The sequence below is a fragment of the Anolis carolinensis genome, unplaced genomic scaffold, assembly GCF_035594765.1.
Source record: "Anolis carolinensis isolate JA03-04 unplaced genomic scaffold, rAnoCar3.1.pri scaffold_8, whole genome shotgun sequence".
Classification (NCBI taxonomy): Eukaryota; Metazoa; Chordata; class Lepidosauria; order Squamata; family Dactyloidae; genus Anolis; species Anolis carolinensis.
Window position 1 is genome coordinate 1,323,807 of NW_026943819.1, and position 25,874 is coordinate 1,349,680.

The window sequence follows — 25,874 nt, forward strand, 5'->3', positions numbered from 1 at the left end:
GCCCCTTTTCAGAAAAAATATGACTCAGCGCCCCCCTGGAAAGGGGGCGTGGCTTAGAGGGGTGGGCGTGGCTCCTGCTTAAGAGGGTGGGGCTGAACCTCTCCCCTAGTCCACGATGCACGGCTGGGAGGTGGAGGTGAGCGGGGCCACAAATGGGCGGCCAGGACTGGGATGGGCAGAGTTACGAGCTCTGAGGCAGGGCTGAGCTTCTATCCCTGTCCTGCGGTGCCTGCCAGGATACAGGGGGCGGGGCTAGAGGAGGGGGCGGGGCCTCTTTCCAAGTGCCTGATGGAATTGAATCTCTATATCCCGCTCCCGTGTTCTAACAAGCGCCTCAGGGGAGATATACAGAGGCTCAGCCCTGTCTTGCGCTCTTGGGAAGAGGCCCCGCCCCCACCCCTAGCCCCGCCCTTTAGTCCTAAAAGGCCTCTCAGGAGAGGTATAGAGGCTCAGCCCTGTCTCGGGCTCTTGGGAAGAAGCCACGCCCACTCCTCTAGCTCCGCCCTTTAGTCCTAAAAGACCTCTCAGGAGAGGTATAGAGGCTCAGCCCTGTCTCGGGCTCTTGGGAAGAAGCCACGCCCACTCCTCTAGCTCCGCCCTTTAGTCCTAAAAGACCTCTCAGGAGAGGTATAGAGGCTCAGCCCTGTCTCGGGCTCTTGGGAAGAAGCCACGCCCACTCCTCTAGCTCCGCCCTTTAGTCCTAAAAGACCTCTCAGGAGAGGTATAGAGGCTCAGCCCTGTCTCAGGTTCTTGGAAGGAGGCCCCGCCCCCTTCCCTAGCTCCGCCTTCTGTGTCCCAACAAGAGCTTCAGGAGAGGTATAGATCCTCAGCCCTGTTTCGGGCTCTTGGGAAGAAGCCACGCCCACTCCTCTAGCTCCGCCCCCTGTGTGACCTAACAGGCGGCTCAGGTGCTCAGTCCTGTCTCTGGCACTTGGGACAGGCACAACAGAGGACCTTCTGGTCAAAGGACAGTTAGTATCATGCCAAGTTTTTAAACTTTGTTTGTGGTTTCCAATACATTACAACTTGTACCCTTGTGTAAATATTATTATGATGTCTCTGACAATTGACTGTTTTTGCAAACATGTTGGAAACCGACCTGGGTCCTTTCGAGGAGATAGAGCTACAAGTTTATTATTATTATTATTATTAAACCAATTAAAACAAAATTCAAAGCTAAAAACCACTGCAAAAGAACAGAATTTTAAAATAAATTAAACTTTCCTCCCTTCTATGAACTCAAATGTAATAATAATACAGTAGAGTCTCACTTATCCAACACTTGCTTATCCAACGTTCTGGATTATCCAACGCATTTTTGTAGTCAATGTTTTCAATGCATTGTGATATTTTGGTGCTACATTCGTAAATACAGCAATTACTACATAGCATTAATGTGTAATGAACTACTTTTTCTGTCAAATTTGTTGTATAACATGATGTTTTGGTGCTTAAATTTGTAAAATCATAACCTATTTTGATGTTTAATAGGCATTTTCTTAGTCTCTCCTTATTATCCAACAAAGTCGCTTATCCAACGTTCTGTCGGCCCGTTTATGTTGGATAAGTGAGACTACTGTAATAATAATAATAATCGCAATTCAAAAGAGATGAAGCTGAGTTTCTTCCTGCTGTGAATCCCATTGCAACCCAAACAAGGGGAAGGGGGCGTGTCCTGCACGAAGCCACGCCCACGGCGGCCCACACGGGCCACTCAGAGGCGAGCCCCGAGCCGCCCAAGCGCCCGCCCCCTTTTTTCCGTGAGGGGCGCGTGCGCAGTCGGCGGTGGGCGGGGCCTAGGGGGAGAGGAAGGACGCAAGGGAAGAAGGAGGAAGGAGGGAGCGGCCATCTTGTTGTCGCGTCGCTGTTGCTGCCGCCGCCGCCGCCGCCTGCGAGGCCGCCATCGTCCCGAAAGGAGCCAGCGGCCGAGGGCGGAGGCGCGGGAGCGCGAGAGCGAAGGGGAGAGCGGGCCACAGCCGGAGGGGCCGCCGGGCGCGGGTAGGTAGGCTCCGGCCGAGGCGCGAGGCCTGCGAAGGGAGGGAGGCCTCGCCGAAGGAACGTAGGGAGGGAGGTGGGAGGGGGCTCGGGAGAAATGCAAATGGCGCCGCTTCCGGTCGGGGCTCCCAGGCCTGCTCCTGAGTCTCTGTGGGAGGCGCGGCCTAGCGCCGGTCCTGCATCCCCGGCCTCGCGTGGCGCCCTTCCCCGGCCAGCCCGCACCCTGGCTCGGCCCCGCCTTCCCGCCCCCTCCCGCTCCCATGTTTTTCACCCACAAACTTCCCCATTTCTTCTCTCCACACCCAATTTCGGGGTGCAGCCGCCTTTGGTTTGCGCCCTGAACTCTTGACAAAAGGGGCGTATCCTTTCTGTGTCTTAATACTCTGTTTCCCCGAAAATAAGACAGTGTCTTACATTATTTTTTGCTCCCAAAGATGTGCTAGGTCTTATTTTCAGGGGATGTCTAATTTTTCCTTGAAGAAGAATTCACATTTATTGTTGAACCAAAAAATGAACATTTATTATATACAGTAGAGTCTCACTTATCCAACACCCGCTTATCCAACACTCTGGATTATCCAACACATTTTTGTAGTCAGTGTTTTCAATATATCATGATATTTTGGTGCTAAATTCATAAATACAGTAATTACTACATAGCATTACTGCGCATTGAACTCCTTTTTCTGCCAAATTTGTTGTCTAACATGATGTTTTGGTGCTTCATTTGTAAAATCATAACCTAATTTGATGTTTAATAGTCTTTTCCTTAGCCCCTCCTTATTATCCAACATATTCGCTTATCCAACATTCTGCTGGCCCGTTTATGTTGGATAAGTGAGACTCTACTGTACTGTACAGCAGTTGTCATCACAAACCAACTTAACCAAACCAGACAAACTGTGACTCCTGTCAAGAATTTCTTGTTACTACCATTGCAGTAGAGTCTCACTTATCCAAGCTAAACAGGCCGGCAGAAGCTTGGATAAGCAAATATCTTGGATAATAAGGAGGGATTAAGGAAAAGCCTATTAAACATCAAATTAGGTTATGATTTTACAAATTAAGCACCAAAACATCATGTTATACAACAAATTTGACAGAAAAAGTAGTTCAATACGCAGTAATGTTATGTTGTAATTACCGTATTTACAAATTTAGCACCAAAATATCACAATATATTGAAAACATTGACTACAAAAATGGATTGGATAATCCAGAAACTTGAATAAGTGAGGCTTGGATAAGTGAGACTCTACTGTATTTCCATGTACAACTGATATGTACAGTTACCAATCCTGCATGCTCTGGTGTTTTGTTTGACAGACACTAGGCATGATTCCAAACAAAAACTTTGCTAGGTCTTACTTTAGGGGGAAGCCTTATATTTAGCAATTCAGCAAAACCTTTGCTAGGTCTTATTTTTTGGGGATGTCTTATTTTCGGGGAGAGAGGGAACAAACTGGGAACGGGGATAGGGGTTTTAAAGGCCGTTTTAATGTGTTTGCTGTATTTTATTTCTGTATTTACCGTGCTGTTGTTATTTAATTTTTTAAAAAGCTTTTGTATTGCTATTTTTAAAATTCTTTTGAGTGTTTATAGGTGTTAGCCACCTTGAGTCACTATGCAAAAAAAGGCGAGATAATAATAATAATAATAATTTTATTTTTGTATGCCACCTCCATCTCCCCAACGGGGACTTGGAGCTGCTCACATATCATGCAATCATATAATATCATAAAATCAATAGTTAAGACATCAAAGAAGGCATTTAAAAACAAATTAACAAGTCATAATTTAAAATAGACATAATTAAAATATTAAACAATCATCCAAGGCGTTAAAAAGTCCCATATAGGACAACCATCTGGGCGACAGTCAAACTGATGAAGGGAGTGTCTATTACAGAATAGAACATACATCTAATAGAGACAACAAGCAGGGAAGATAAATCTGAATGAAAATCAAACTATAAAGATATAATATCTATCATGTAGATGTTAGCCGCCTTGAGCCCCCATGGGGAGAAAGGCAGCATAAAATATTTAGTGTGGATAAATGTTAGCTGCCTTGAGTCACCATAGGGAGAAAGATGGGATATAAATAAAGATGATTATTTAATATATATATATATATAATACATTCAAAATATAATATTATATTTAAGGTGGATAAATGTTAGCCACCTTGAGTCGCCATAGGGAGAAAGATAGGATATAAATAAAGATGATTTAATATATATTATATTTAATGTATAATATTCTATTTAGTGTGGATAAATGTTAGCTGCCTTGAGTCACCATAGGGAGAAAGATGGGATATAAATAAAGATGATTATTTAATATATATATAAGACATTTAATATATAATATTATATTTAATGTGGATAAATGTTAGCCGCCTTGAGTCGCCATAGGGAGAAAGATGGGATATAAATAAAGCCCGTGGCGGGGTGAGCACCCGTCAATTAAAAATAAAAAATAGCCCCTGCTCGTTGCTGACCTAGCAACCCGAAAGATAGTTGCATCTATCAAGTAGGAGATAAGGTACCACTTATAAAGTGGGGAGGCAAGATTAACTAATTTACGACCTGGAATGAGGAAGTGCCGTCAGTGTGGATGATGAAGCAGCTGCTCCCCCCTGTGGCCAGAATCGAACATCCCCTCAGAAGAAGGTTAACTTGCCTCTGCGTGTGTCTCTCAGTCTCTGTTTGATGTGTTTATGGGCATTGAATGTTTGCCCTATGTGTGTTATAATGTGATCCGCCCTGAGTCCCCTTCGGGGTGAGAAGGGCGGAATATAAATACTGTAAATAAATAAATAAATAAAGATTTTATATATGTCTATATATAAAGAGAGAGAAACAGTATTATATTTGATATATATTGTATTTAATATGTACATATTATATGAAATATATATTGTATTTAATATATACACATACATTACACACACACACACACATATATATATATACCTTCGGGTTGTTGCTCCTTTTTATTCAGAAAGATATATGACAACAAAGACAGTACTACCAAGAGCAGATTTCCATCATCATACAACGCTGAGCAAATTCTTTTTTTTGATACTAATTTTTGTCCAGGAGAAAAAGGCAATAAAGAAAGCCAATTTTCTTAATATAAGACTAGAGCTTTCAAAACTATGTCTCAAATAAACACACAAATTGAACACAAAGCTACCAAAGCTATTCTACGGGCCTCACCCTCGTCTGTTGATTCGGCCTCTATGGAGATAATGCTATATAAACATGCTTCTATTTTTAATAGTAATCCTCTTAATTCATAAATCCCAAGAGGTGACGTTAGGCCCTTAGTTGTTTGTGAAAAAGTAACAAAAGAGCCCCAATATTTTTGGATGAGGCAGTTCTTAATTATGGTTCCCATTTAATTATGGTTCCCATGATTTCACCTCAAAATGTGTTTTTGCAGCCCTTCCCAGGGCCATAGAGATCTCCCTTCTTGCTCAGGAATCACCTTCAGGAAGTAAGATTTGGCTCTTTGTCAAACAGTTATTTATTATTTCTCTGGACTTGCCTCTTATTCCCATTACATGGCAAAGGAATAGCTCTTGCTCCTTTTGCAGAAACGTCTCCAGTGGAAAGGAAAAACAAATGAAACAAAACAAAACTGGTCAGGGCCTCTCACGCAATGCAAAAATGTTGCCTTTTTCAAAAACAAAATACCCGTACGATGGTTTTTAATAGGTTTCTGGCTTGCTTATGAAGGAAGACAATTAGCAGTCTTGTGTCTGGTGTCCACAAAGAGGTAAACACGTTAGTCTGCTGCAAGTATGGTAACAAACAGTCTTGCAAACCAATCAGTTATGACATATGTGTATGTCTGTGTATAGATAGGATAGCTAGATAGATATTCACGGAGTGCAGCCCATTTCATCAGGTTGTCATAGTACATTTCAGCAACGATGGCCATTGTGATTTTAAATTCACTGGTTTCACAAACTTTATTTTTTCATTTACCACTTTATGCATCTGAAAAAATGGATTATAATATCTGGAGGTGTCAACAAGATTGACGTCAGTCCCTTTAAAAAGATGGAGCCTATGCAACCTGTTGCAGATGCTTATGGCATTGTCTTGTTTTTTTTTTCCAGATTGAAGTGAGTGATTTGGGATAGAACTCAAGTTTGTTAGAAGACTTTTTAAAAAAGGAGTTGTTCCACAGTGCATCAGCGCAAGTGACTGCTTTACTCTTGAGTGACTTTACAGGTGCTTGCCTTCGTTGCAATAAAAGGACTCAACCTATTGAGCAGGACATAATTTATCTCTTCATCTTGGAGAGCCTAATAAACTATTACAGTTTCCGTACTCTAAAAGGAAAATTTTGAAGTTGCAAAAGACACCTTGGCGCAGATCCAAACATGAGTACGGCCAGAACAGAGAACCCTGTTATAATGGGTCTCGCCAGCCAGAACGGACAGCTCCGAGGCCCCGTCAAGCCCAGCGGGGGCCCAGGCGGCGGAGGGGGCACGCAGGGCCAGCCCCAGATCAACCCTCTGAAGCACCCCAATGCCATCAACAACGGCACCCAGCAGCAAGCACAGAGCATGGCCTCCACCATCAAGTGAGTGATGTCACTTCCTGCCCTGCCATCCTAATATCCCTTGCTGGTCATTGTTTTCACCATCACACACTTCAGTATATGGCATATCTCTAGTTTTCAGTGATGGCCATGACCACACAGGTCATTCTGCTGTAATGTGGGAATGGGAGTATATACCAACAGCACTCCCAAGCAATGATAAACATGCACTTGAAACGATACAGACCTGCTGCTGTTGAAGAAGAAGAACATGGAAGGGTATAAACTCCCACTCTCCATACCCCCACCTTGCTTATTGTTGTAATAAAAGAGCCTCAGGATTGGTTAACTTCCATCATCATGGATTTGCACCTGGCGCTTTATGCCTTTGGTTGCCTTTTCCTGAAATATGTTCCTACGAATTTTGGATAAGGGATACTCAACCTTTTCTTTAGAGTCAGGCAACAGTTAATAGATATTGAGGGATATTTGAGATAAAGCTCAAGTTAAGCTTGTTTCTGGTGATTCTAAAAACAACTGTTCTAGAAAACAGTTATTCAGTATACTTATAATTTATGTTGACCATACATTTGTTTACTCAGTCTTTTGAGTATTGTAATTGTCCATTTTTATAACCTCTTCTTGCTGTGAATGGCTCCCCAGTTTTTTTTCTATATGTTTTAGAGTGTTACATATTATGTATTTTCTGTGACTTCAGGTGCCTGTTGAATACCCCACAGATGCCTGACATTAGCTACATAAAGCAGGTTTTTGATCTGATATCAGAAATATTTGTCATCCATGTGGACAAACAGGTTGTCCATTTAAAGGAAGTATGTCTTCCGGTGTAGACAAGATGGTTGCATCGGTTACAGCAATTACTTGTAAGAGCTTCCAGAGCATGTGTTTTGCAATTGCCACAAGGCATGGCATAAGTCAGTAGGCATTTAATGACATAGCTGTCCCACAAACCTGTTGCTTTTATATCAAATTAACTGCCAGAATTGTGTGCCTTCAGGTCATTCCTGAATTATGGCAATCCTAATATAAACCTATCGAGTTTTCTGGGCATGATTTGGGAAAAACTTCCCCCAAATAATGTTAGGGTTAATAATTTTCATACTAAGAGACCTATTGTTGCTTTGGGAGAAGAAATGCCTTTAGCAAGGTTTAAGTCTCACGTTCTTTAGGGAGCTAGTTTTCCTTCTGTACTTCCCTGGAGGGCGCTTGATTTCTGAATTGAATCCAATAGCTGATAATGACATTGCTCTCTCCCTTCAGACCTGGCGATGACTGGAAGAAGACTTTAAAACTCCCTCCAAAAGATCTGAGAATCAAAACTTCGGTAAGGGTTCCTGAAGCTGCCGTGGGTCTGGAAAGGGGAAAGGTTTCCTCTGGTGGGCTGCAAAATCTAATTTTGGGATGACATTAACAAAGGACAGTGATTACTTTGGCCTTGGTAGACAGGCCCACAAACTTCTGCATTGATGCATGAAGTATAGTTGGCTGTATTTCTTGCTTCTGATAAGAAATAAGAGTAAGTGAGTGTTAGGGTATCTAGCTTTGCTTACTTGGAAATGCCTCTTGTGTTAGCACCATCTTGTAAAAATACGGAGTGTGACTATCCTCTCTCCACGTTCAGGATGTGACATCCACTAAAGGAAATGAATTTGAAGATTACTGCCTAAAGCGAGAGTTGCTGATGGGAATTTTTGAAATGGGCTGGGAGAAACCATCTCCTATTCAGGTGGGTTCAGAGTGCTGGTTTTTGTGACATGAATAGTGCTGGGAGTGCACCGGCCTTTGGGGAGTGGACATGGAGATGCCATATGATTGCTTTGGGTGAATAAAGCATAGCGGGCCTTGTGTTGTTTCCCACTGACACCTGTGGCCCCTTTCAGGAGGAGAGCATCCCCATTGCTTTGTCTGGAAGAGACATCTTGGCTAGAGCTAAGAACGGAACCGGCAAGAGTGGCGCCTACCTCATTCCCTTACTTGAACGGCTGGACTTAAAAAAGGACTACATACAAGGTCGGTTGAAGGGCGCACTCTTGTATCCCTTGACGCCTCAGTCGCAGCATCCCTTTGAGACCCTGCCTTTACCACCAGGAGTCCTTCCCCTTCCCTGAGTGATGTCAGGGAAGAGCTTCCTTTGAGATGGACTAGCTTGGTCTTGCAAACCAAGCCATTAAAAATACTCCCTGTCCACATGGATCTCTTACACATACACCGTCATTTCAGATTACTTGAATTGGGTGTCCTTTGCTCATCACCAGCCAGCCACTGCCCTTCTGAGACAGAATGCTGGGTTGTATTGTTCGATGTAATTCTATCTAGATTAACCCAAAGCTTGTGTGGTTTGCGCTGTTCTGCCTTTGAACCAGGAAGTTTTGTTTAGTTCAATGTTTTGCATGAATTCACTCTGTCCACTTCTTCCTTGAGCTGTATAGCTTGTTGGTAATTTTCTTTTATCACTTTATTTATGAGCTAAAAAAACAACAAAACACACATAAGCTCCAAAACAAACAAGTCCCACCATGACTCACCCCATAATTCCCCCCCCCCCCCCCCGGGTCTCTAACTATATGGAACAGAAATAAAGAAGAACATTAAAAACACTGCACTTTCCCCTCATCAGGTGTTTTGGACTTCAACTCCCACAATTCCCAACAGCCGGTAGTTTGCCCTTGCCTAGTCTAGTGTTCAAATGTGACATTTCCACGAATTCTGAAGTTTGGTTCTTAAAGGCCACAGTGTTATTAGCAGGGTCAGAATGTGTGGCTTCTCTCTTGCAGCAATGGTGATCGTTCCCACACGAGAACTTGCCCTGCAGGTCAGCCAGATCTGCATCCAGGTCAGCAAACACATGGGAGGGGCCAAAGTGATGGCCACCACCGGAGGCACCAACCTGCGTGACGACATCATGCGGCTGGATGACACAGGTGGGCGCCAGGCCGGCTCCTGGAGGGCCCTTGGGTGGCTGGGCTTCTCCTGCCAGGAGAAGCCGCTCTACCTCCGTGGTCTTTTCCCTTTGCAGTGCATGTGGTGATCGCCACGCCAGGGAGGATCCTGGATCTCATCAAGAAAGGAGTGGCAAAGGTGGATCACATCCAGATGATCGTTCTAGATGAGGTGAGTTGAAGCCTCCGTTCTTCACAAGTTAAAGTATTCAGCTACTGAGCTACATATTGTATTTCAGTTCTGTGTTAAGGCAGCCAATGGGGGAAGATTTATTATTATTATTAATGTTCTGCTCACATTAAAATATATGAACTGTATAAAAAATAAGCAGCTAAAACCTCAAAATCAATAAAAAACCTATTCTTTCTGCATTACGGTTGCATGACTCAAATAAATGATCTGTGAGGAAGGGCAGGGTGTTAATGAAAGGTGTAAATGGTGTGTCTATTGGTCTTTTCCTCATTGCAGGCAGACAAATTGCTCTCCCAAGATTTTGTCCAGATAATGGAGGACATTATCCTTACGCTCCCCAAAAACAGGCAGATCTTGCTCTACTCTGCCACATTCCCTCTCAGTGTACAGAAGTTTATGGTGAGTGCATTTGCGGCATTTCCTGTCACACACGTCTGATGAATCCCCCAAATGTACCACCTGGGTCCTGATTCTGCCTTTCCCTACATGTCCCGATGTTTCTTTTTTCAGAATTCCCACTTGCAGAAACCCTATGAGATTAATTTGATGGAGGAGCTGACCCTGAAGGGAGTGACCCAGTACTACGCTTACGTGACCGAGCGCCAGAAAGTGCATTGTCTCAACACACTCTTCTCCAGGGTGAGCTGTGGGCTCTTCCCCTGGCCAGGAACACTTAGTTTTGGGGGGAGGAGGGTGTCATGGAGCCAAAGAAGCTGAGCCTTGCACCTAAACAGTGAGCCAGTTACTTCCCACTGAACAAAATAAAGGTAGATGGTACGCTGTAGTCTTTGCAACCCCCACAGTCCTACGTATTAGTCTCACTGTCCTTCAGCCATTGGGCAGAGGTTGTCTTAGAAGATGGGAATAGTGGAAGCGTAACACCTCTTTTGTCCTTGTGTTTAGCTCCAAATCAACCAGTCGATCATCTTCTGCAACTCTTCCCAAAGGGTCGAATTGCTAGCGAAGAAAATCTCCCAGCTGGGATATTCGTGTTTCTACATACATGCAAAGATGAGACAGGTGGGTGCCGAGTTCTGAGCAATTGGATGCAAATGGCTACTGACTGAGGCAGAGGAGGATTGGGATCCTTCCTTTGCAACTGCTTAATTCCTGCATGTCAGACCACATTTTGGCTGTCTGGTCTGAGGGTGAAGGAGAGGCCTTCAGCACCATTGCTAGCCTTGCATGTAAAGGGCTGCTTCCTCCAGTCGCCTTGTCTTCTGTATTTGGGAGCAGTGGGCAGGGGACCCTGTTATTTCCATAGGAGCCTGAGAGAGAAGTCTCTGAAGGTTGGGTGGTTGGAAGCTCCATCCTATAACTTCCCCCCAATGTCTTTTTCCAGGAGCACCGCAATCGCGTGTTCCACGATTTCCGGAATGGCTTATGCCGCAATCTCGTTTGCACTGGTGAGTTCTCTCTGACCTGCCTTCCCTAATGTGACTTACTTTCCAATGGCCGTGCATTTGGACAGATATCAAGGGCATCGGGTACTTTCCACACTTTCGATCAGGCAATGACCAACTTTGGCCCTCCCTCTAGGTGTTTTGAACTTGAACTCCCACAATTCCTAACAGCCAGTAGACAAAGTTTAAAAACAAAAGTGAGCATAAGTCACATCTTCTGTTCATGTAGAGCATTTCTAGAGGTTCCCGGAGGGGCTTAGTGTTGTTTGAGGCTTATGGTCCACTTCTCTAACCTGGGCTGCTTGTCTTTCAGATCTGTTTACCCGAGGTATTGATATCCAAGCTGTGAATGTTGTGATAAACTTTGATTTTCCAAAGCTGGCAGAGACATATCTCCACCGTATTGGCAGATCAGGTGAGGGCCGTGGTGCTGTTCGGTTGCCTCGTTTTAATTCTTTTGGCGGCGATGTCCTTCCCAGTGTTGCTCCTTAGTAAATATGAGAAACCACTTGATAGCAATTATAATTGTTATGCTGTGGGTGATGTGTTAGTTGTAGCATAATAATAATAGTACCTGTAATAACAAACTTTATTTTAACAGTTTGATGTGGCATTTGTAGGCTGCTTTTTGACAGAACAAGAGCAGTAGTGCTTGAATGTTAATTGTATAAGAAAGATTGAATGTAATATCTGCGTGTATGTGTGTGAATCCTTTAATATGTGTGAATCCTTTTTGCATATACATACAATTTTTGTTGTATCCATGTTATCTAGTTCATTGTGTACTATGTAGTATAATAGATTGTTGAAAATGCTGCAATAAATGGGGGGCATGGAAAGAGAGTCTCTTTTGGGAGCTCAACCCTTTTCAGCGCAGCTCATTTATTTTATTTTACTTATTACAATATTTATATCCCGCCCTTCTCACCCAACAGGGGACTCAGGGCGGCTTACAATAAAACGCATATACAGTAGAGTCTCACTTATCCAACATAAACGGGCCGGCAGAATGTTGGATAAGCGAATATGTTGGATAATAAGGAGAGATTAAGGAGAAGCCTATTAAATATCAAATTAGGTTATGAATTTACAAATTAAGCACCAAAACATCATGTTATACAACAAATTTGACAGAAAAATTAGTTCAATATGTAGTAGTGCTACATAGTAATTACTGTATTTACGAATTTAGCACCAAAATATCACAATGTATTGAAAACATTGACTACAAAAATGCGTTGGATAATCCAGAACGTTAGATAAGCGAGTGTTGGATAAGTGAGACTCTACTGTATAAAAATTATACAGTGCAATATAAATCAGTTAAAAATTATTATTAACTTACATCAGTATTCATAAAATATATTATAAAATACAGGTAGGCGTGTTCAGTTTGTCGATTGAGTTCCAGCGTACATGCGTGGCCACCCCTTGAGCCTCATTGACCAGTGTTTCCTCCTCTACAGGACGATTTGGCCACCTCGGCCTGGCCATCAACTTGATCACCTACGATGATCGATTCAACCTGAAAAGTATTGAAGAGCAGCTGGGGACAGAGATCAAGCCCATCCCCAGCAACATCGACAAGAGCCTGTACGTGGCGGAATACCACAGCGAGCCCGGAGAAGACGGAAAAGCGTAAGGGCCGCGTACGTATCGGGCCCTGTTGGGTGGGCAGGCCAAGGCAGCCGGGCGGTCCCCTCGGGATGGGCTCCCAAAACCTCCAAAGTTGTAACCAGGGTTGCATGGGTGCCAGCCTTTGGACTGCGCTAGGGCCCTTCTGCCCTTTGCACTTATTAGCCACTAATGCCCTCATTTATCAGGGAAGATAAGGGTTTATTACATGGCCTTGCAACGCTCCATGGTTTCCAGTGGATTTTGAACTCCGGGAGGCTGAGTGTGTGTGCGGGTCTCTTCCCAAGCGCTTGATACCAATTCCTTGCTCACAATGCCCCGATGTATTTATACTTCATATCAGTACATTAATATTTGTGGTTTTAATTATTTGTATATGCTGTGTTTTCAATTGTGATGGGCTTGTGTGGTTGTGAGCTGCCTTGTGTCCGTATGGGGAGAAAGGCAGGGTAATAATAATAATAATAATAATAATAATAATAATAATAATAATAATAATAATTATTATTATTATTATTATTATTGCCACCTTTGTCTTCTGGTCCTTTGGGTTCAGTGTGGGAGGCATGGTTTCCCTTGGACAGTCAGATTGCTCTGAGAAGGAGGAGTTGTTTGTCCCAAGGAGGGGGCCTTCCTTCCGGGCACCTTGGCAAGAGGGTGGAATGGGGGGCTTTGCTCAAGGCAGGGCTCTTCCACCTGCGGCCCTCCAGGTGTTTGGGCCTCCGACTCCCAGAAGCCCTTATTTCCAGCTTGTCCCAAGGGCCAAGAATTCTGGGATCTGCCGTCCAAAAGGCCTGGAGGGCCACCGGTTGATGAGGCCTGGCTCAAAGGGTTGCGCAGGGCCTGTTTGCAGACTAATGGGAGTCTCTCTTTCCTTTCCAGGCTGCGCTTAAACACTCAAGCAAAAAGAGCCCTTTGATCTGGACATGTGATGCATCCTTTCTTTGGGGAGGCCCTTCTCTTTGTGGTTTTTTTCATCTTTATTTTATTTGTTTGTTTGTTTTGAACTATGAAGATTAAAGAGCTGAGATCCCCCCTTTTTTTCTTTTTTCCCCCCTTTTTTAATTTGGCTGTGAGGACGAAAGCAGAAGACAGGACGGAAATACCTTTGTTTTCCCCACACGTTCGTTGCACTGTGTGCCGACTGGACAATTGGTTGCACTAACTGCTGGTTTTTAATTTCTTTCTTTGTGGCGGAGAAGGAGGAGGAGAAGAAGAACTCTGAGCAGAGGAAGGAGACTCCCCGACTCCCCAGAGCTTTCCTTGCGATTCCAGGTCCAACCCCTGAGTGCATTTCAACTTCTCCCCGGCTCCTCATCTGTCTTCTGAGCTAAAGAGCTTGTTACTTATTTGTGCAAAGTGCCTTATGCTACGAGACCATTCAGAATATCACCTTTCCGAGAACAACAGCCCAAGGAGTCCATTTGGTTCAGGTCAACGCCCCCCTCCGCACCTCCGCCCCCTTCCCTTCCCTTCTGCAGACAAGCTGGGCCCGGAGGGGGTGACCCTTGTCCAAAACACCCCCTTTTTTTCTTTTTTGTTCAACCTTTTTTTAAAAAGAAAAACAAAACACAATGGAGGAGTTGAGATGCAGTTGCAGTTCACCCACTTTGTAAATAACCTGTATTTAAGCGAAGTAACCTGGACCATCTGGGTCGACGGAGCGTGACCATGGCCCCAAACGGAGGAAAGAGCCGCTTGCCAGGAGCCTCGGCCTCGACGGGAACACTGCCCTCGAACGAACGAACGACCGGTCCCTCTCCGAGTCTCCTTTGGCGGCCGGCCCTCGCGAGGTAGACTCGTCTCCGAACCGTGGGGTGGTCTTTCCTCTCTGAAGCGTGCTCCGCTGAGAATTGGATGTGTATACTTGTATAGACTCTGTAAATAAGTGTTTTTTTTCCCTGTTATGGGTTCATATATAACTTTTTTTCCTTTTTTTTTTTTTTTGATGAAGATTGCTGGGGTTAAAGGGATTATAGATAGATCTTGACAGCAGCTCAAGGTGAGAGGGGCTCAGTTTCCTGCAACACTGCTCTGTGCCAAGTTTCTCCTTTCCCAATATGTCCGGCCTGCTCTAACGCTTTGGGCCAAAAGGATAGCAAGGCTCCTCTCGAGGCACTCGTTTAGATTCCCCATACCCTAAAAAAAAAAAACAGCAAAATAAGCATCTCAATTATCAGGGGAAGAAGAGCTCCTTTGCCTTGCTGCACAGAGAGAGTGGATTTGGGAGGACAAATGGCAAACGCCACTGGCCGGTTCTGGAGCCCTCATGTCTGCTTTCCTCGAGTGACCCCCAAAGCAGGCCAGGCCCAAGGGCTGGGCTCTTTCCCCCCTCCGCTTGCCCTCTTCCTCGGCGGGAGGCCCAGCAGTGTTGCCTGAAATTGCGCCCCTCCCAACATATGCTTGATGTTTGGCCTGATCTGCAGGCAAAAGGAGTGAGACAACTCGAACCTGTAAACTTCTTAAGAATTCCCTTCCAGCCTGACCAGCAACGGGCCGCCAGGAGGCACTGGGAGAGGCACGCAGCCACCACCCCCCCCCCCCCCGCCTCCTCCCTTGCGGACGCCGCGTATTCAGGCGTTGCACTTGCGCCCCTTCCTCCCCGGCCTCCTTGCCCTCCGGGGCCGAGGTTTGTTCGCCTCGGCTCCTCTGGGCCGGAAGGGCTTCCCCACCAGCACGCATGCTGGATCCCAGTGCCTCCTGGCAGAGCCCTCTTTCACAGTGAAATTGTTTTTGTCTATGAGTAACTCCACAGGAACGTTGTCGTAGCAGCAGCTGCACTAAAGAGCAACCCCTCTCTCTGCTGGGGAGTCGGGCGGGCAAGGATTCTCTCTTCAAAATAGGCAAATCTGACCAAAAGTATGGCCGTCCGCCTTCCCAGCAGAGGAGGAGGAGGAGGAGGAAGGGGCAGTTTGAGTGCAAAAGGGACGTGTGTGCAGAGCCCCGGGGCCTTGGTTGCGAGCGCCTGTGTTTGCACACTTCCCCGACGGTGCCACGAGTGGAGGTGGCCCCTTTGCACCCCCCTTTGCAAGTCCCTCTCGAAGCACAGCATTTTTAAATGGAAAGTATTACTCTACTGGGGCCGCCGGTTAGAGGAGCGGCCAACGCAGCCATTTTGGGTGGCCTTTCCTGGGTCAGAGGGCCACCCAACCTTGGCTAGTAGCAGTCCCTCCCTCGCTCTCTTTCTTTCTCTCCAGAGCGCAGAGGGACTGTTTCTAAAAGGAAAGATGCTCCAAATGCGGGCTGGGGGGACACAGCCCCTTTTTTCCCCCTTGTCAGAAAATACAGAAACATTTCTAAATTTGTGTTCATAAAAGTGAAGATTGCCCTTTGCTGATCTGAAAAGGAGAGGCTGAAATGCCTTTGGGGCTGATTCAGCCCTCGATGAAGGTGGCTCTCTCTTCCCAAAATTTGCAGTGGGTTTCCCCGGGTGGGGCGGGGGGTGGGTGGACCTTGAGTTTTATTTCTTTTCTCTAGAATGAGGTGGGAGCATCTTTCCTTCGGCCTTTTGTCTTTGTGCCTGTCGCTGGGGTTGGGTGCGATCATGGAAGCCGGGTGCAGAGGCGGCAGAGGCCGTTCTTGTCAGGCATCTCATTCTAGTCGTCTTTCTTTTAGGGGTGGGCTCACCTGGAGAGGGTTGGCCAGGTGAGCGGCCTCCGTGGGCCCTTGTTCCCGGCAGTGAACTGACCCCCGCTGCTGGGGCCAAGGGGCAGTCGGCATTGCCGTTTGAGCCAGAGCCCCCTTTCGAACCTGGGAGGGTCGGTGTCTTTTCCTGGACTCTGTGACTCCCTCTTAGGCTCTGAAAGGGAGAGCGGAAGAGGTCTCCTTTTCTGGCAGGATCCACGAACCCTCTCCAGGTGATTGGGGTGGGATGGGGAGGGGTCTCTAAGATACAGCCCGGCTGTGTTTTAACCACGAATTTGGGGGGGGGGGGGTGAGGGGTTGGGAGGCAGAAATAAGTCAGAAGACTCCCTTTATTGACAAACTGGAAAACTAAAGAGGGACACACTCCTTTATTTTTGGTTTCAAACAACCTTAATGCGTTGGTCCCCCGACCAGGCGAACAGCGGGGACCACAATTTGGAAACGGGGTGGGAGGGGGGAAAGGGGGACACGATCCTCTAATTTTTTTTTTTTTTTGGGAAAACTGGTACCTGGCAGATGTCCAGCAGAGCTCGGTTTTGGTTCGGTGTATTCTCTCTGTACGCAATGATGTATTGGAAGGCCGGTGGCCGCTGCGTCAGAGTCCAGGAGTGATTAAGGATGCCACCCTGAGTGGTTTGAAAACAGAATTGGCTCAATAAAAGCTCACTGGGACTTAGCTTTGTCTGGTCGTGGTCGTCTTTGTTCTCTTGACTGTTTATGTGGGGAGAGATGGTCCAGTGTGGCCTCCGGCTGCATGTATGGGCAAACTTTGGCCTTCCAGGTGTTTTGGACTTCGGCTCCCACGATTCCTAACAGCCTCGGGCCCTTTCCTTTTCCCCCTCCGCCGCTTAAGCGGCGGAGGGGGAAAAGGAAAGGGCCCGAGGCTGTTAGGAATCGTGGGAGCCGAAGTCCAAAACATCTGGAAGGCCAAAGCTTTCGCCTATGCCTGTTGTAACCCTTTGTGCAATCTATTGGACGCCTTGTTTTGGTCCACCACGCAGTGTAGCCCTTCCCCTTGTGTTTGTGGCCCGCCTCTCTCTCCTGGGCCATGCTCCTCCCAATGCTTCCCAGAGGAGCCCTGGGCGGGAAGCACCTATTAATAGCCCTCCCCGGGTGGACTTTGCAACCCTTCCGTCCCTTCTTCGCTGCTGCAGGGATGGCGGTCCCAGCGGTGTGGCTGCTCCTGTCCATCTCCAGTGCTGCGTTTGGGCAGCGGATGTTTTCCCCCTGCGACAGGTGAGGATCCGGTGGAGGGTGGCACTGGGGGCAACTCCAGAAGTCCCACACTGGCTTGCTGCTGGAAGCCAAGGGTGGGTAGATTGGTACCAGGACACGCCCAGTGTCCTCAACTTGGAAGAATGAGAAGGGAACTTTTCTCCATCGTGGTCCCTGTGAAATGGCACATGGGGTATTTCCTGGGCCTGTAACCATACTGAAAATAAGACTGTCATTAATTTTTGCTCCCAAAGATGTGCTAGGTCTTATTTTCAGGGGACGTCTTATTTTTCCATGAAGAAATCACTTTTATTGTTGAACAAAAAAAAATTGACATTTATTACCGTGTTTCCCCGAAAATAAGACAATGTCTTATATTAATTTTTGCTCCCAAAGATGTGCTAGGTCTTGTTTTCAGGGGATGTCTTGTTTTTCCATGAAGAAGAATTCACTTTTATTGTTGAACAAAAAAATGGACATTTATTATATACTGTACAGCAGATATCACAAACCAGCATAACCAGACAAATTGAATCCTATCAAGAATTTCTTGTTACTAACATTTGTATGTACAGCAATCTATGGCACGTACATTTACCAATCCTGCATGCTCTGCTGTTCTGTTTGGCAGGCGTAATTTCAAACAAACACTTTGCTAGGTCTTACTTGCAGATGGCCAATTCTCTCACACCAGAAGCGACTTGCAGTTACTCAAGTCGCTCCTGACACGAAAAAAAAAAACTTTCAGGGGAAGCCTTATATTTAGCAATTCAGCAAAATCTCTACTAGGTCTTATTTTCTGGGGATGTCTTATTTTCGGGGTATGTGCAAATTTCACAGGTGACCACTCAGAGAATCACTGTTGCAGATAAGCAACCATTGCTTCTTTATTGTGGTTCCATACACGGTTGCAGGTACAGGAAATAGCATATGTGCAAATTTCACAGGTGACCACTCAAAGAAACATGGTTACAGGTAAGCAGCCATTATGTACCTACCTGTCTGGCGGCGAAAGTGGCAGATAGGGCAGAGGAGAAATGAGGAAAATGTGTCCCGATGGCCCAGAGAGTAGAACACAAACGAGGGTCCAAGAGGTGCTTCTCATGCCGGCTCTGCTCTGCTCTTCTCAGCCAGATCTACTGCACCGGAGAGCTCCTCAAGCAGGTGCAACAGGCCAAGCTCTTCCAGGACGACAAGCACTTTGTGGACATGCCCCTGAAGGCCAGCCCAGGTGAGGATAGGCCCAGGCCGCCAACTTCTTTGAAAAGGAAGGGACCATTGCCCCCTCACATAGAAACCACACCATGCTTGGTTTGTGGAGGACCAGAATTTCCAGCTTCTGGGTTGTGTCATCTCAATGGGAGGGATTAGGTTGAGCTTTGGAAGGTGCCAACTGGGCCCCACCCATGAACAGAAGCAGGCGAGGCGTTCCAGGAAGGGCTTGGCAGGCAAGAAGAGGGGAAGTCCAGGCGGAAGGCAAGATCTCCCTCCACCATCGTGGGTGCATGCAAGGCATGGGCAGAATGCGCCCGTCCCTTGCCATGACTGCAACTCCTTGCTCCCCCAGAGGAGGTCCTGGACCAGTTCTGGCAGCGGGTGAACGTCACGGCTGGAGGCAGATTGTCCCAAGAGCAGGTGGCGGCGTTTGTGGAGGGGCATTTCTCTCCTCCAGGACAGGAGCTGGAGAGCTGGGTGCCTCCGGACTGGACGGCCAGGTACAGAGAGGGCAGGCCCTTCACCCCCCTAAAGCCTCCTGTGCACCACCACACAGATCTATTGAAAAGTCCATGCGTTTGGGGAGCGCCCTTCACCGGAAAAACACAAGGAACGTGTTCACCGGAGCATAGCTTTGTCACCATCCGTACCCTGCACCCAGGTTGCCTTTTCCAAACACATTGTGTCCCAAAACACAATGGAGGAGGCTGAAAAAGGTACCCTGAGTTTGTATCCACACTTTCTTCTGCCCTTGATCCCCTTGCCTTTCGTCTGTGATCCTTTCCTAGCCCCTCAGTTCTGAAGAAGATTTCGGATGAGAGGCTGCGGTCCTGGGCCCAGGCGCTGAACGACAAATGGAAGCAGCTGGGCAGGAAGGTAGAGCAAAAGTGTTGGGTAACAGGCGCATATTTGGGGGTCGGGGGGGATGATGCCAGGGCAGAGTCCCATGCCTTCCCTTCGCCCCCAGATGAAGCCGGAGGTCCAAACCAACCCTGAGCGCCACTCCCTGATCTATGTGCCGAACCCACTCATTGTTCCAGGAGGACGGTTCATTGAGTACTACTACTGGTAAAAAAGTACCTTTCCATAATTTCTAGTTCTTTATCTGCTGACCATGTGAACCTGGTTGGGTCTGCCTGTTCCAGAGGCCCTCCAAATGCCCCGAACACTCAGGACTTCTGTGTGAGAGTGAGGAGGGTCCTTCTGCTTTGTTGGGTGGGCCCAAAGGGATGTTCTGCGCATTCACTGCCCTGGTCTCTCCCTGCAGGGACTCCTTCTGGGTCATCGAAGGCCTTCTGTTCTGCAATATGACCACCACGGCCCAGGGTATGATCAGGAACTTCCTCCACTTGGTGGAGAGGTGAGTGTCCAGCTGGGGTTCTGTGGAAGAGCAGGGCGAGTGGGGCTCTGCCGCCTGCCTCCAAGGGGAGGAAGGAGGAGGGCCATGCCATGCCATGCGTTTGCACTTGCTCGCATCCCTCTCCTGGCCACGCTCCAGCGCCTCCTTGAGCCATGCCTTTTCTCTGCGACAGGTTTGGGCACATCCCCAACGGGGGCCGGGTCTACTATCTGCGCCGGAGCCAGCCCCCGTTCCTCAGCCTGATGGTGGAGGCGTACCTGGCGCACACCAACGACACCGCCTTCCTCAGGTGAGGCTCTGCAGAGTGGGGGGGGGGCATTGGGTCCAGCCCCATCCTGCCAGGCAGAAGAGCACAATCAAAGCCCGACCAAGGGCCAACCCTGGGCCCAACCCTCCTCACAAACAGGTTATGGGCATGGGGGTCCCTTGGGGGCTTTGCACCTTCTCAAGGGCCCTTCCTGCCTTTTTCCAGGGAGAGCCTCCCTCTTTTGGAGGCCGAGTACCGCTTCTGGCAAGAGCAGAGGGCCATCAACGTCTCCATGGGGGGCCGGGACTACTCCTTGAACCGCTACCAGGTGCCGGTGGGGGAGCCCAGGTGAGGCGGGGCACATGTCATAGGTTTGGCCACCGATGTGCCAATCTGGACCGCCAAATATCAACAGCACCTTCTTCCTCCATCTCTCTCAGACCAGAGTCCTACATGAAGGATGTGGAAGTAGCCGCCGGCTTGGACGAAGGTAGTCTCCTCTTGCTGCCCATCACTGCCGTCCTAATTCTCCTTGCGGCCTGAGGCAAGCACTGGCCTTTGAGCCTTGTTATTCTCAGAGCCACCTCTCTTTCTCCCTCCGACCCTGTTGCAGCGTCCCAGCAAGCGCTCTGGTCCGAGCTGCACAGCGGCGCAGAGTCCGGCTGGGACTTCTCCTCCCGGTGGTTCCTCCCGGGACCCCCTCCCCTCCCGGCTGGGCTGCAGGACCTCAGGACCAGCGCCGTGGTGCCGGTGGACCTGAACGCCATCCTCTGCCGTGTGGAGGGACTCCTGGCCTCCTTCCATAGGACTCTGGGTGAGGAAAAGCGCCGGTCTATGGGACTCAGGAGGGGATCCTGATCTGTTGGTGGGTGTCCAAGGGGGAGGGTTGGCTTCCTTCCTGGGTTCCGTGATGGCGGGTGCCGCCTCTCTCTTCGGAAGGGAGCCCTGAGGCGGCTGAGCGGTTCCAGGCGGCCCGTGAGGAGCGGGAGCGGGCTATGCGGGCTGTCTTCTGGGATCAAGAGGTCGGGGCCTGGCTGGACTACAACCTCCTGCGGCGGAGACGCAACCGGGCTTTCTACCCCACCAATGTGGCTCCTCTGTGGGCAGAGTGTGGCGTAAGCCTCACCGAGGCGGAGAGCGCCCTGCGCTACCTGGAGGTGAGTAGAGCCCTGACGCAGGACTCCACGGAACATCATTCCCATGCGACGCTCCGTCCTATAACTGTGCCCCCAGTGTGCGTGTCCCAGTCCTGAAGTGTGAGGCCACGGGGCATTCTCTGTCCCCTTATCCACTTGCTTTTCGCCACAGGGGAACCCGGCTCTCTCCTATCGGAACGGATTGCCCACTTCCTTGGCGGACACAGGGCAACAGTGGGACCTGCCCAACGCATGGGCCCCACTCCAGGAAATGGTCATCGGAGGTAACGTACGCCCCTTTCCCCACATCCCCAGGTGTGCAGTCATTGGGTCAAACCCCGCAGAGCTATAATTTGTGTATTGGTAGTGTTTAAATGAAATTTGTGTCTTGTCTTTATTGCATACTGATTGCATCATCCAGAGTGTAACATAGTCTGGAAAGAGTTAATTACTAAGAAGCTGTGATGTCCTTGATGTGTGGATGGAACCAGGGAGTGTCCAGACACAAGTGTGTGTGCATTGCTGATTGCATCAGTTCAGTTCAGTTCTGAGTGGAGTCAAGTGCTATCTGCCTAGAGTGAGAATCAAGTCCTGTGTTCGTCTATTGTCTGCAAGCTTGTTTGTCTTGATTATTACTGCTTTCAGTAAAACTTGTATATAGTTTTACCATCGTCTGTGATGTCACTTCGTTCTGCGTTCCACTGATTCCATCCAACTGTTGCTGCACTGCAAATTATTCTGACACTTTATTTATATACTGCGTTATCTCCCTAACGGCAGATTACAGAACACTGCAAATATTCAATGCCGTTATACAATTCGCAAGGACAGACAATACATAAACATAGGTAAAGGCTTTCCCTATCTTTTCCATTTCTGGCATCTGGAGGCTGTGCTCAAATCCGGCCACAGGGGGGTGCTCTTGCTCCAACTTCCATGCCAAAGAGCTTTGTCCTCTGGATCGAATTGAGCGCATGTCCTTATGGGCGCTTTTTATTACCTCCCCACTTAAAGCGGTACCTATTTATCTAGTCACATTTCTGCTTTCGATCTGCTAGGTGGGCAGGGAGCTGGGGCTGATGTTAGGTGCTCACCCCGACCAGGGCTTGAACTGACAACCTTTCGATTTTCTGCAGCTTAGCGGTTTAAACTTGTGCTAGCGGTACCTATTTACCTAGTCACATTTCTGCTTTTGATCTGCTAGGTGGGCAGGGAGCTGGGGCTGATGGTAGGTGCTCACCCCGACCAGGGCTTGAACTAACATCCTTTCAATCGGCAGGATTTTCTGCAGCTTAGCAGTTTGAACTTGCGCTAGCGGCACCTATTTATCTAGTCACATTTCTGCTTTCAATCTGCTAGGTGGGCAGGGAGCTGGGGCTTGAACTGACAATCCTTCGATCGGCAGGATTTTCTGCAGCTTATCAGTTTAAACTTGTGCTAGCAGTACCTATTTATCTAGTCACATTTCTGCTTTCAATCTGCTAGGTGGGCAGGGAGCTGGGGCTTGAACTGACAACCTTTCGATTGGCAGGATTTTCTGCAGCTTAGTGGTTTGAACTTGCTCTAGCGGTACCTATTTATGTAGTCACATTTCTGCTTTCGATCTGCTAGGTGGGCAGGGAGCTGGGTCTGATGGTAGGTGGTCACCCTGACCAGGGCTTGAACTGACAACCTTTTGATCGGCAGGATTTTTTGCAGCTTAGCGGCTTAAACTTGTGCTAGCAGTACCTATTTATCTAGTCACATTTCTGCTAGGTGGGCAGGGAGCTGGGGCTGATGGTAGGTTCTCACCCCGACCAGGGCTTGAACTGACCTTTCGATTTTCTGCAGCTTAGTGGTTTAAACTTGTGCTAGCGATACCTATTTATCTAGTCACATTTCTGCTTTTGATCTGCTAGGTGGGCAGGGAGCTGGGACTGATGGTAGGTGCTCACCCCGACCAGGGCTTGAACTGACAACCGTCCAATCGGCAGCCAAGCGGCAGGCTTAGTCAGGGAAGTGTGGGGTCCCCTCCAGGATTGGGGAGGCTTTGAAGGTGCTCTCCAAGGTGCTGGAAGGAGCTTAGACCTGGAGCACAGCCATGTTCTCAGGTGTCTCCTGATCCAGCCCTTGCTCTTGCCCTCCAGGCCTGGCCAAGTCCTCCTCGCCCCGGGCGCAAGAGCTGGCCTTCGCTTTGGCCCAACGCTGGGTGAGAACCAACCTGGCCGTCTATGAGAGGTACAAGGGCATGTTTGAGAAGGTGAGGCACGTGGACGCATTGGAACAAGAAGGGGGCGGAAAGGGAGGGTGGGACTTGTTGTGGAACCAGGTACAAGGAATCTCTTTTTATCTCCCCAGTATAACGTGGAAGGTGATGGGAAGCCAGGTGGAGGCGGGGAGTACGCCGTGCAGGTAAGGCAGACCCTTCCCTATCAGCGTGTAGAGACACAGTTGTCCTATTGTTAACTAATATACAGAATAGAACAATAGTAACAGACAAATTATAATCCTTACAGGCGCATGAGGAATGCACAAATGCAAACTGTTTACAACATTACATCAAACATTATATTCATGCTTGTATGTTCCAGTAACAGATAAGTATGTTCAGTGACTGAGTACAACACTTTGAATTTCAGTATTGTCCCACATAGATAGAAGTCTTAGAAATGCATGGTCAAAGGAATAAACAACTGATAATTTCTTCTGTAAATTGTGGTTCACACTTTAGATAAATTCATCATTGTCCCATGCAAGTTAATGTCTTGGAGATGCGCAAAAGGAATGTAAAACATAAAGGAATGTAGAATAAGGATTCCCGGGTATTTTGTAATCCTTGTTTCTGGATCAAAATCCCTTCTTCAGGTTGCTTCTGAGGGTTCTTTCATGCGTTTGTAGTAGACTCTCCTGAAGCTTTTGTAAACTATATTTTAAAAAGACAACATAATAGATTTGCTGTTGCCAGCACCCAGTAACATTAAACAAGTTCTCATTAGTTTAATGCACATTAAACTAATGAGAACTTGTTTAATGTTACTGGGTGCTGGCAACAGCAAATCCATTATGTTGTCTTTTTAAAATATAGTTTAATTTTCTTTGTTAATTTTTTTTAAATACTCCATAGATACCTGAATCCCTTCGGGGTGATGGTGGCAGGATACAATAATATATTGTTATTATCTGTTACTTATTATTATCTGTTACTGAAACATACAAGCATGAATATAATGTTTGACGTAATGTTGTAAACAGTTTTCATTTGTGCATTACTCGTGTGCCTGTAAGGATTATAATTTGCCTGTTACTATTGTTCTGTATATTAGTTAGCAATAGGACAACTGTATATTAGTTAGCAATAGGACAACTGTCCTATTCTGTATATTAGTTAGCAATAGGACAACTGTATATTAGTTAGCAATAGGACAACTGTCCTATTCTGTATATTAGTTAGCAATAGGACAACTGTATATTAGTTAGCAATAGGACAACTGTCCTATTCTGTATATTAGTTAGCAATAGGACAACTGTCCTACTCTGTATATTAGTTAGCAATAGGACAACTGTATATTAGTTAGCAATAGGACAACTGTCCTATTCTGTATATTAGTTAGCAATAGGACAACTGTATATTAGTTAGCAATAGGACAACTGTCCTATTCTGTATATTAGTTAGCAATAGGACAACTGTATCTCTACACGTATTATAGATTTCTGTGTACTTTAGTGCTTCCCGATCATCCTCAAAGGTCAACAGGAAGGTTTGGACAGGCCGCAACCTCACGTCTCCGCTCTCCACATTTGCAGGAAGGCTTCGGGTGGACCAACGGAGTGGCCCTGAAGCTGCTGGACCTCTATGGTGACCGCCTGACCTCCTCCGGAGTCTCCTTCTTGCCGGGCGTCTGGACCTGGATCTGGACTTTCCTCCTGATCGTCTTGTCCTGAAGCAGCTTTTCTCAACCTGGGGGTCGGGACCCCCGGGGGGTCGCGAGAGGGGTCACCAAAAACACATTTCTGATGGTCTTAGGAACCTAAATCCCTCCATTATTTTCTGTTCTGTGTGGGATGTTTGGCCCAATTCTATCGTCGGCGGGATTTGATTGTAGGCGAACTATAAATCCCAGGAACTACAACTCCCAAATGTCAAGGTCTGTTTTCCCCAGACTCCACCAGAGTTCCCATTTGGGCCGATTGAGTATTGGTCCAGATCCATCATGGTTTGGAGTCCGGATGTAGGTGAACTACAACTCCCAGACTCAATGACAGAAGGTGATTGGATTGGATGGCCCAGGTATGGGCAAACTTGGGCCCTCCAGGTGTTTTGGACTTCAACTC

The 25,874-nt window shown here is 47.3% G+C and overlaps 2 protein-coding genes across 4 annotated transcripts; both read left to right on the top strand.

Moving 5' to 3' along the window:
* The first annotated feature begins 1,790 nt into the window (after positions 1-1,790).
* On the top strand, positions 1,791-17,066 carry ddx6 (DEAD-box helicase 6). 2 transcript variants are annotated; one of them, XM_062961321.1, is made up of 14 exons: positions 1,791-1,998; positions 6,127-6,596; positions 7,836-7,899; positions 8,197-8,301; positions 8,456-8,585; positions 9,350-9,496; positions 9,592-9,686; positions 9,984-10,106; positions 10,218-10,346; positions 10,611-10,727; positions 11,050-11,113; positions 11,424-11,525; positions 12,577-12,748; positions 13,628-17,066. In XM_062961321.1, exons 2-14 carry the CDS (start codon positions 6,394-6,396, stop codon positions 13,662-13,664), a joined length of 1,488 nt encoding a protein of 495 aa, XP_062817391.1. In that variant the 5' UTR covers positions 1,791-1,998; positions 6,127-6,393; the 3' UTR covers positions 13,665-17,066. The 2 variants fall into 2 exon arrangements, with proteins under 2 accessions (XP_062817391.1, XP_062817392.1); XM_062961322.1 differs by having other exon boundaries at positions 1,792-1,998; positions 12,577-12,759.
* A 238-nt stretch (positions 17,067-17,304) lies between these two features.
* On the top strand, positions 17,305-25,672 carry treh (trehalase). 2 transcript variants are annotated; one of them, XM_003229731.4, is made up of 15 exons: positions 17,311-17,626; positions 18,736-18,836; positions 19,173-19,320; positions 19,609-19,696; positions 19,788-19,888; positions 20,088-20,180; positions 20,353-20,469; positions 20,653-20,775; positions 20,868-20,917; positions 21,041-21,241; positions 21,367-21,584; positions 21,736-21,847; positions 23,690-23,802; positions 23,901-23,954; positions 25,347-25,672. In XM_003229731.4, exons 1-15 carry the CDS (start codon positions 17,439-17,441, stop codon positions 25,482-25,484), a joined length of 1,845 nt encoding a protein of 614 aa, XP_003229779.2. In that variant the 5' UTR covers positions 17,311-17,438; the 3' UTR covers positions 25,485-25,672. The 2 variants fall into 2 exon arrangements, 1 of the variants encoding a protein (XP_003229779.2); XR_010000471.1 differs by lacking the exon at positions 25,347-25,672 and having other exon boundaries at positions 17,305-17,626; positions 23,462-23,802; positions 23,901-23,936.
* Positions 25,673-25,874: the final 202 nt, after the last annotated feature.

Coding starts and splice junctions, on each gene's coding strand:
- treh (XM_003229731.4), top strand. CDS start 17,439: ATGCTCCTCCCAATGCTTCCCAGAGGAGCCCTGGGCGGGAAGCACCTA. Junction 20,918..21,040: donor AGCCGCCGGCTTGGACGAAG/GTAGTCTCCTCT, acceptor ACCCTGTTGCAG/CGTCCCAGCAAGCGCTCTGG. Junction 21,585..21,735: donor GCGCCCTGCGCTACCTGGAG/GTGAGTAGAGCC, acceptor TTTTCGCCACAG/GGGAACCCGGCTCTCTCCTA.
- ddx6 (XM_062961321.1), top strand. CDS start 6,394: ATGAGTACGGCCAGAACAGAGAACCCTGTTATAATGGGTCTCGCCAGC. Junction 9,687..9,983: donor AGATGATCGTTCTAGATGAG/GTGAGTTGAAGC, acceptor TCCTCATTGCAG/GCAGACAAATTGCTCTCCCA. Junction 11,526..12,576: donor CCACCGTATTGGCAGATCAG/GTGAGGGCCGTG, acceptor CCTCCTCTACAG/GACGATTTGGCCACCTCGGC.